Genomic DNA, 10,822 nt, shown 5'->3' with positions numbered 1-10,822 from the left:
TAGTCTGCAGTAACGAAAACAGGAGACTAATTAGAAACAGTATATAAATATATATATACATATATATATGTATATAAACTGGTTTCTCTCAAGGTTTTTTTTCTTCACTTCCGCCATTAGTGAAGTTTTTTTTTTTTTTTTTTTTCCCTCTCCGCTGTCGCCACTGGCTTGCATGGTTCAGGATCTGTAGAGCTGCGCATCGTTGGATTTGCCCTTCAATATTTGGACTCTCAGTAGTGATTATTAAACCACACTGAACTGAGCTCAACTGAACTGAACTTAAACACTACAAACTGAACTACACTGTTCCTATTTACTGTGACCTTTTATGTGAAGCTGCTTTGACACAATCTACATTGTATAAGCGCTATACAAATAAAGGTGAATTGAATTGAATTGAATAAACTGATATCAATCAGTTTCTCTATGTATCTCCTCGTCTCAGGTTCACATAAGGCGCTGAAATAAACCTTTTACATAGTTAAAAATTATGAATGTTTCCTGATGCTGATTACTTTTCTCTGCAGCGAGCCTATAGTCAGTTCTCTAATGACACACTGTGCTCTAGTTGACTTAAAAACACACTTTTTAATAAGTTGACAGCTTAGTTCTGGGTTTTAGTTCTGTTTTTTTTTAACTGTACGCCTTGTCACTTGGCAGCTTTAAGATTTCTTTTTTTTTCTTACAAGTCAGAAATGACAAGTTGGCGGCTTCCTTCAATTCAAAGTCAATGAAGAGGGTTAGTTTGACCCAAACCCCACCCAATATGGGTGTGGCCTAAATGTGTTCTGTCTCTGTGGAGTATTAAAGTCTGCAAGCAATAAAAATTTACTAAACAGTTTTAATTACACTACTATTTTATTTTTGGTAATGCAGATAGGAATAAGACATTATTTGAAACAGAATATTTCACATTTATTTAACAAAACAGCTCGTTATTTAAAAGTCTGTCATGCAGTTAAATGTGATTTAATGTAAGAATTATTTAAAGCTGTTTGTTTGAAATGAGCATTTTTGTTTGATGGGTGATGTAATTTGAACTAAAAGATGAAACTAGGGTGTGGCAGATAGTAGCTCCTCCCCTTAAAAAAACAGCCAAAAACATTTCGTTTTCATCACAGCTCTACCAATGAGAGTGGTTAAGCTCAAGTGCATATAGTGATATGTCTTGAAGGGGGCAGGACATGTTAGACTACAATAGAGAGATTTTAATTGGTCAGAAGATTTGATGAGAAACTGAAGTATGAGATGACCTAAAAAAATCGTTGATGACAAAATGCAAACTTTGGATTTTGTATCTTCTTAATGCACATTTTGTCACTGTTTTGGAGGAAACTAGCCTGTATGTGTATATATATAAATAAATAAAAAAAATAAATAAAAAAAATGTGTATATATATATATATATATATATATATACACACAGTGTATCCAGAAAGTATTCAAAGCGCTTCAGTTTTTCCACTTTTTTGTTATGTTACAGCCTTATTCCAAAGTTGATTAAACTCATTTATTTCCTCAAAACTCTACACATTATACCCAATAATGACGATGTGAAAAATGAAGCTTAGCAGATTGAAAAGATCAAGAGTGAGATGTAACTGATGTGTTATGTCGTAGAGTAAACCATGAAAGTATCTTAAGTTTTTTTGCCACGAACCTTACTTAAGCAATTTAACTGAAATCCCATTGAAAAAACTCATTGACTCTGGGACGAGGGAACCGGAACTACTAAAATGCTAACTCGCTTCCGGGTTTTTGCATACAAATTGACGTCATGGTTCCTCCACTCTATTTCTGTTTAACAGAAAGACGATTTTTCAACACATTTCTAAACATAATAGTTTTAATAACTCATTTCTAATAAATGATTTATTTTATCATTGCCGTGATATTTTTCAAGACACTAGTATTCATATTAAAGTGCAAGTAAAGGGGGCTAATAATATTGACCTTAAAATGTAAAAAATTAAGAACTGCTTTTATTCTAGCTATAACAAAAAACAAATAAGACTTTCTCCAGAAGAAAATATATTATAGGAAATACTGTGAAAAGTTCCTTGCTCTGTTAAACATCATTTAGGAAGTAAAAAAAAACTTAAATAAATCTACTATTCACAGGAGTGCTAATAACTTTGACTTTAACTGTAATAGAAATCGAACTAAACACAGTAAATGTTTGTATGAAGTGTCAGTTCTGAAAGAAATCTGTAATGTCCAATTCAGGTCAACAGTTCTTCAGCAGCAGTTTAATAAGATGGGTAAGGTGGAGACGGGTTCTGTCGCTCTACCGGCAATCATCCGATCTGGTGCTGGAGGTCCAGAGAGCATGAAGATGGGCTCAATGCCACAGGCCAAACAGCACATCACCAGCGGACAGATGCACAGAGGACACATGCCCCCTCTGGTCAGATATTCACCACAGTACCTGAAACTACACTGAGTGGAGAAAATACTACCATGTGTGAGGTTTGTGCTGTACAGTGAGGTGTCTGTGTTTTGTGTTGCAGACTTCAGCTCAGCAGGCTTTAACTGGCACCATTAACTCCAGCATGCAGGCAGTACAGGCGGTTCAGGCTTCTCTTGATGAGTTTGATGCCCTGCCTCCACTGGGGACTGATTCGGTGAGATGCTTTTAAATGTAATTTACTGCGTTCTGTTTGTGTCATTTTTGTTTAGAAAATTAAAGTGGGGAAAAAGTTTACACATTAAATGTGTTTTTTGCTCCTCTTTTATTATTATTATTATTATTATTATTATTATTATTATTATTATTATTATTATTATTATTATTACTATTATAAAACCTGAATCAATACTATAATATTATAGTATAATAATATTATACTATATAATGATAATTACTTTAGTATAATAATAAAAACTATTGCCAGAGATGCATATCGTTAACTGTAACAAATTAACATTAAAATATTATATTTGATTATGACAGTAAGACTATTTTGATTCACAATGAAAAAATTCATAAAAATTGTTATTTAAATTAGGGATGCTCAAAATATCAGTTAAACGATTAAAAATTATTTTATATACTTTTAAAGTTTGGCTGCATAAGGGACTGATCACAGCGAACGCGCTTTTTGCGTTGAGAGGCACATCTTTTGAATGGTTTGCTAACGGCCACAAGTGTTTTACGCCTTGCTTATGCACCCTGTTTGCCTCGTTTTGCCGTTGCATGCTGTGTGCTCGAGCGGAAAAAGCTTGTTACATCAGTCGCGTCTTTTTCACTCTTCAATCAAATGAAAGAAGCGGGGTTTCTATTGAGGTGACGGCAGTGTTTGTGTTGTCAAGGCGACTACGGCGAACTTTTAATGATGGAGGAGAGACTTGTGGTCGCTGTTTCAAGTTATCCAGAGCTGTATTACTTTACAAATCTCGAATATCATAATGTTAATAAATATTACACTTGTAACAACATTGACTGCAACACTCGCGCACCATACGGGTCAGCTGATTCAGTCGTTTCCTAGTGACATAAAAGAGCATCGTGCTTCTTTTTTTCTTGTCAACAAAAAAGACAGTGAAGTGTGCCTCATGTTTTTGCAACAGAAAAGGCCCCCAAATGTGCAACAAATATTTGTTAACTCTCGGGACATGCAAACACACGTGTCTACAGATGTATTTTGCCAAAGAAGCAAAATGAAAGAAGGATATTTCTGGTCACAGTTTGACACAGACAAGTTGACACAAACCAGCGCTAATGTTGATCGCCTCTGTGCTGCCTGGAGCCGCGTCATAATCTCAACAAATAGGCTATTGATGATTTAGTGTACAACCAACAAACCAACCTGTTTTCCATTTGGAAAATTACAGTTATTAATAGTTCTTATATAATATCCGTTTTAAAATAGCCTGCATAGCCTTATCTACGAATCAAACAAATCCATAGAATCCGCCCTTCTTGCAAAAATGCTTAATTCCCAGATTGGACTCAGCGTAAAAGTATCATTATCTCCATCTGTTGGTTCGGAGTGCATTTAGCATGAATCATAGTGAATTTTTTCAATTTTATGTGCAATGATCCGGCACCTCATTGTACTGATCCCCCTCCTCAACTGCCCTTCTCCCCCATCCGCTGTTCACTTTTGCTTTCTTCCACGACTCCCCGACCCTTTTCACTGTTCGCGCGACACACCTCCGCCATCCCCCCCATCCCCCCTAATTCAAATATAAAGTTGTTAAAGTTTTAGACTAAATTTTATTAGATTGCTCTTAGATTATTTAGCTCTAGTTTGAGCTTTACAATTTAATCAAGGAAAGTTGAGAAAGTTGAATGAAATTTGAGGTCTTTATAGGGCCCTATAGATACCATAGTTATCTATAGTAACATTTATTTACAAACATTTAATTTAAGCATTAGAACAGTCCAGAAAAAAAATAGAAGATTCCAAGGTTACTTTAAGAGGGCAAATTATAACACGCATAAGCTTAATAACCTTTGTAATCATGATTGACATTGTTTGAAAATGGTTTCTCTTTCAATGTGTTTTTGACCCTAAAAGTTTGAAAACTTAGAAGAAAAAAAAACAGCAAAAAAGTATTTATTTTGTAAAATAAACTAAAATCCTATGTCCCTTCCTCTTCAGGCATCTCAAGCCTGGAGGAAGAACAAAATGGATGAGTCCAAACACGAGATTCACTCTCAGGTGGATGCCATCACTGCGGGAACCGCCTCCATGGTCAATCTGACTGCAGGTGAGACGCTCACAACATCTCATTGGCTCTCTGTTCACATCTTTACTGCGGGTGGTTTATATGGGGAGACCTTTTTTCTGCTGAAGATACAATTCATGGTGTAACTTTACACTGTGATTTGTGCGTAATTGAGTGCTTGGTATGCAAAATATGTGCAGCTTCAGTGAGAGAAAAGGATTTTCTGTCCACCTACTGTGTTTGTCTATGATTTTCATTTGAAACTTGCCAGATGTTGTGTTGGACTCAGTAGAGCCTGAGCAGGAATTTGATTTGATGCCTGCTGGGACTTTTTTGTTCTTCATTTACTGAGGAAAACAAACGCAGGCATCATTATACTGTTAGTAAACTGCTGACACTGCGTGCATGTGCTGTTTATAAAAATATGTAAAGATGTTGTGCATTTTAGCTCCATTTTAAATGAAAGTGGTGCGAAAAACTATTTTCTAAAATTTATCACATGACCAAACAAATGTGGCCATTCTCTGGCTAATGTTTTAACTGCAATGACCTTTTGCATTAAGTGCTAAGTCTGGCCAAAGACTAAAATCACAAGACATGTCACTCATGGGGAAAATGGGGAAAAGTGTAAAGGTCAACATGGTCAACAAAACCCCGCCTTCTAGTGAAGGAGCCAATCCGTGAACGCTATAGACTTATGGTTCTCTGGGGGAGGGGCTCAGTCCAGACGTGAGTTTCTGCAGATTTTGTGTGATTGGAATGTTTAGAAATGAAACTAAAGAGACAGATGTTGTTTAATCTAATTGGTGATTCCTAATATGAAATTTAATTGTAAGCCTGACAAGCAATTTTGGAGAATTCGATGTTTCCCCATTCAAACAGAATGCCCGAGCTGCGTTTCAAAGATGGATGCTGAGCGAAATTATTTGCCATAAAGGGAATTTGGTCTGCCGTAGGTTTCATACAGTCACATACTCTTTCCGATACTATAAAAACTAACTATAATCACACAGAGCACTAGATCTGTAAGATCTTGGTAGTGGTTGCAAGTTTTGGCAAGGATTATAGAGAGAAGCAATTCAAAGTTTCCTGCGTTCATCAGATCCTTCTGTTTCTCTCAACATGATTGCGAGTTTGAACTACTACTAAATTCAAAACACTTACAATGAATTTCTACACAGTGGGATATAGAAACCCCACTAACTACTAGTGTTTCAGAACTGTTATTGCAGAGCAACACAGAATGCCGAAATTTTCCTATTGGCATCAATAGTCGGTCATTCGGTCATTCGTCGGTCGATGTGAAAATATAAACCAGGCTTAAGCTTCATTAAAGGAGTCATGTTTTCCTTTGTCTTTGAAGTGTTTTAAACGTTTTGTGCACATACTGTATAGGGCTCTATTTTGAAAATCTAGGCGTAAAGTCCAAAGAGCAAGGCGCAAAAGCATTAAGGGCATGTCCGAATCCACTTTTGCTATTTTAAAATCCACTTTGTGCCGCGGCGCATGGTCTAACAGAGTTGAGCTTATTCTCTTAATGAGTTATAGGTGTGTTTTGAGAATAAACCAATCAGAGTCTCATCTCCCATTCCCTTTAAGAGTCAGTTGTGTCGCGCCATAGCGCATTTGCTATTTACAAGGCAGACTTTTTAAGTGTAATAAATAATACTTACAAAAATAATAACATTATACAAAAGCAAATTGTCATGAATGAACTAAAAAAGCCCCCGAGATGAAGAAGGCATGAAGTCAGGGGTTTTTATATTTATGTAGAAAATAATAATTTTTGTAATATTTTAATCCTTTAATTATTTTTCATTTGTAAAGATATTTGCTTATTGCTGTACTTTCTGTGTGTATTAAGCAATGTGTAAGCAAGGCGCACAACTGACGCGCTCTGCGCTGGACTCTAGACCTGCTTTCTGCTGGTCTTATGCTCAGTCTATTTTAGTTCCTCAAAATAGCAACGCAACAGCAATGCGCCTTAACACGCCTCCTTTTTTAGACCACAACGCCTATGGGTGCACATATAAGTGCAAATGCATTTGCTATTTAAACAGCCTTGTGCAAAACGTCAAAATGACTCTTGCGTCGAGCTGAAATTACCAACAACAATTGCATTGCGCCGGGTGTATGATAAGGCCCATAAAGTCTGTAAAGTCTCAAAGACTAAAGTCTTAAACCAAAAAGAAAACTTTATAAAAGTTCCATTTCAACTTTTTGAAAATGCCTCATTCGAAGTCAATTTGGTAAAGCTGAAGGTGTGTTTGAATAAAAACAGCACATGCAACTTCAGCACATCCCTGAATGTTGCTTTAAATAGAAAAAAAATAATTAAAAGGCTTTACACATGAAATGAAACATTCACAAAGCTGTATCATTCATCTATCATTAAGGGAAAGTCAGAGTACTATAGTTACATTTTAACAAACGTATTAAATTGCAAAATTTCAAAACGGTCAAAATTATTCGTTAGATAATTCGTAAGTTCTAGTGTTAAACCGCTTAAACGCATTGCATTGCTCCAAATACACAATATCACACACAAAGTCACTGAAATAACTCCCATATCACAAGACTTTTGAGAACTGGGTCTTGTAGCTTAGAATTTTTGCTTCAAATTTATGTGAAAATAATCTTGTTTACTTGCTCTCAGAAAACATTGTATTAATTTAAGTCACTTTTTGAGTAGAAAGGCTCTATGTGAGAAGGTCTGAATTACTACACTTCTAAGGCAGTGATTGACACCTGAGAAAAAAAAGTCCTGCATAATGAGCTGCGTAATGAGCCTCCCAGAACTTTTTTCTACCCAGAGCCACTGTGTTCGTTTGTGGGCATTCATAACTCAATGTGTCATGTGTTTTGTGTTTGAATGTGGAAGGCGGGAACTGATTAGCGGGTAATGAGCTCTGACCAGAGAATTCTGCATTGCGTTCTTTACCAACGGATTACTAAACCAGAGAACATTTGTTTTCTAAAGGAGATGACTCATTTAAAGGTGCACATTTAAGGTTTTGTTTCTCAAGTCTGTGAGGTAATTGTTTGCAGAGATTTAGTGTTTGCCAGTCATGTTGACAGAAGACAGAGAAAGGACTCCCTGGTTTACTGATTTCACAAAAGCGTAATGTTTTGTTGTTATTATAAATATCTAAAAAAAATTAAAATAAAAGTCTTTTAAAGTGTCTGTAAAGAGTCTTCTGTGTGAGGTGCTTTGAAATTTGTTTGATGTTTGACAAAATGTCAATGAAAATCTCACTCAATGAAAAATGAAGAGAGGATGGGACTTTTAGATTTAAACCTCAGCTTGATGTTTTCATTCACTTAGAGCTGTGTTCACACTGCATGGAAGCTCATTTTCAAAAACCCATAATAGGGGCTCTTTAAAACTAACTAAAACAAACGTCTAAACATTTTTATTTGAATTTCACAGGACCTTTAAGCAGCTTTTATGGTCATCACATAGAAATGTGCTAAAACCTAAAACGCTACTTTTTAAACTGTAGTTTCTGACTGAACCCGTGTCTCTCAGGTGACCCGGCAGAGACTGATTACACCGCTGTGGGCTGTGCCGTCACCACCATCTCCTCCAACCTGACTGAGATGTCCAAGGGTGTTAAACTGCTGGCGGCGCTGATGGAGGACGAGGGTGGAAATGGCCAGCAGCTTCTGGGTGCTGCAAAGAATTTGGCGTGTGCCGTGTCTGACATGCTCAAGACTGCTCAGCCGTCCAGCACTGAGGTCTGTATTGTAAATTGTTGCTAGGCCTGTAACAGCACATATATCTAGACTGGATTCATAGAGGTGGAAATGTGTAACCAATGCAATCCTTGCTTTATGTGCACAACTTAAAGAGTTCAAATCGGAGGTCCCACACAAACATATATGGGCCCGAGAGCATGTTTCAATAAATTCAAATACATTTAAAATTTCAAACATGCCTATAAAAACATTGGCAATAACTGATGTCTCGCTGGTTCTAGACCGTTCAAAGAGTTTGCATGTTCTCCCTTTGTTGGCGTGGGTTTTCTCCAGGTGGTCTGGTTTCCCCCACAAGTCCAAAGACATGCGGTACAGGTGAATTGGGTAGGCTAAAATTGTCCGTAGTGTATGGATGTTTCCCAGTGATGGGTTGCAGCTGGAAGGGCATCCGCTGCATAAAATATATGCTGGTTAAGTTGGCGGTTCATTCTGCTGTGGTAACCCCAGATTATTAAAGGTACTAAGCCGAAAAGAAAATGAATGAATGAATGAATAACTGGTGTCTACAAGAATATTCTTGTGTTACTTTAAATGTGAATGGCGCTGTAATATCGACTCACACTTTATTATTATTACATGACTGTGTATGTGTGTTTTCAGCCACGACAGAACCTCCTGCAAGCAGCGGGTAATGTGGGTCAGGCCAGCGGAGAACTCCTGCAGCAGATCGGAGAGTCCGATGCAGATCAACACTTCCAGGTATGACTTCGCACACACGCGCACACACGCGCACACACGTGCACACACACACACACACACACTCACACAATGCTGATATATGTGGATGTAAACACTGCTAATACACTCATGCACAGACAATGCAGATACACCGATGCACACTGTTTATAAACACACACACACCTCAGATACACCTATACACAGTGCTGATACACACACACACACAAACACACAGGCATGATACACATTCACACACACAGAAAGACACACTGCAGATAAACTTATACACAGTGCTGATACACGCACACACACAGAGACGCACTGCTGATACACACACACACTTCAGATACACCTACTATACACAGTGCTGATACACACACACACTTCAGATACACCGATACACAGTGCTGATACGCATGCATGCATGCACGCACACACAGAGGCATGATACACATGCACACACACAGAAAGACACACTGCAGATAAACCTATACACACTGCTAATAGATACACGCACGCACGCACACACATACACATGCTGCAGATAAACTTATACACACTGCTGATACACACACACGAACACATAGAGGCATGATACACATGTACAAACACAGAAAGACACACTGCAGATAAACCTATACACACTGCTAATAGATACACACACATGCACACACACACACACACAAACACACACACACACACACACACACACACACACACACACACACACATGCTGCAGATAAACTTATACACTCTGCTGATACACACACACACACACACACACACACACACAGAAAGACACACTACAGATAAACCTATACACACACTTCAGATACACCTATACACAGTGCTGATACACAAACACACACACAGCTGATACACACACTGCCGCCATGATTGTGTTACATTAACCTGTGTTCTCATCAGTCTGTAGGTACAGCAGCGTTCACACACTCCAGACGGACAGGCTATAGTCAAATGCTGGTAACAACACATAGAAAGAGCCATTAATATTCACCAGCCAATCATACTAACGTCTCTGATGAAGCCGTGATCATTCTCAAATCAGTGTTTTAATGATCACCGTTTGAACTGGACCATAATGACCTCGTGTAATCTGTCATGTGTGTCTTCCTGTCGATCGCGGTGTGGTGACGGGTCACTTTACACTTCAATCATTTCATGTCATTCTCAGCGCTGCTTCTCTGCATGGTGGAAATTCATCTTTTAATTACGTCAGGTTCATTCTCAGAATGCATACACACCTGTACACTGAAAACAAACGGTTCATTGGATTTACTTCGTTTTTTTAAATGTAATACAGTTGAAGTCAGAATTATTAGCCCCCCTGAATTTAAGCCCCTTGTTTATTTTTTTTCCCCAATTTCTGTTTAACAGAGAGAAGATTTTTTCAACACATTTCTAAACATAATAGTTTTAATAACTCATTTCTAATAACTGATTTATTTTATCTTTGCTATGATGACAGTAAATAATATTTGACTAGATATTTTGCAACACACTTCTATACAGCTCAAAGTGACATTTCCCCACTAGAGCTGTAATCGGGCCAAAAAAGTTAGACCAGATAGGGCCCGAGCGCGACAGAATTCGTCCCGAGCCCAACAAGTACAGTTTTTGATTGACAGCTTTTTAAATGCCTGAACCCGTTTATACCCGACAATATTCAAATGTGCACATGCACACAGCT

The 10,822-nt window shown here is 37.7% G+C and overlaps 1 protein-coding gene across 1 annotated transcript in view; it reads left to right on the top strand.

The window, feature by feature from the left end:
* tln1 (talin 1) overlaps window positions 1–10,822 on the top strand; it is a 213,123-nt gene that overhangs the window by 92,000 nt on the left and 110,301 nt on the right. The window contains exons 13-17 of the mRNA XM_056466629.1: window positions 2,227–2,407; window positions 2,511–2,624; window positions 4,608–4,716; window positions 8,204–8,412; window positions 9,034–9,132. Of these exons, the coding sequence (XP_056322604.1) occupies window positions 2,227–2,407; window positions 2,511–2,624; window positions 4,608–4,716; window positions 8,204–8,412; window positions 9,034–9,132 (712 nt within the window). The remainder of the gene's footprint in view (window positions 1–2,226; window positions 2,408–2,510; window positions 2,625–4,607; window positions 4,717–8,203; window positions 8,413–9,033; window positions 9,133–10,822) is intronic.

This window comes from Danio aesculapii, chromosome 10, assembly GCF_903798145.1.
Source record: "Danio aesculapii chromosome 10, fDanAes4.1, whole genome shotgun sequence".
NCBI classification, from domain to species: Eukaryota; Metazoa; Chordata; class Actinopteri; order Cypriniformes; family Danionidae; genus Danio; species Danio aesculapii.
Note: the sequence above shows the minus strand (reverse complement) of the source record. Positions and strands in the feature narration are given on the sequence as shown.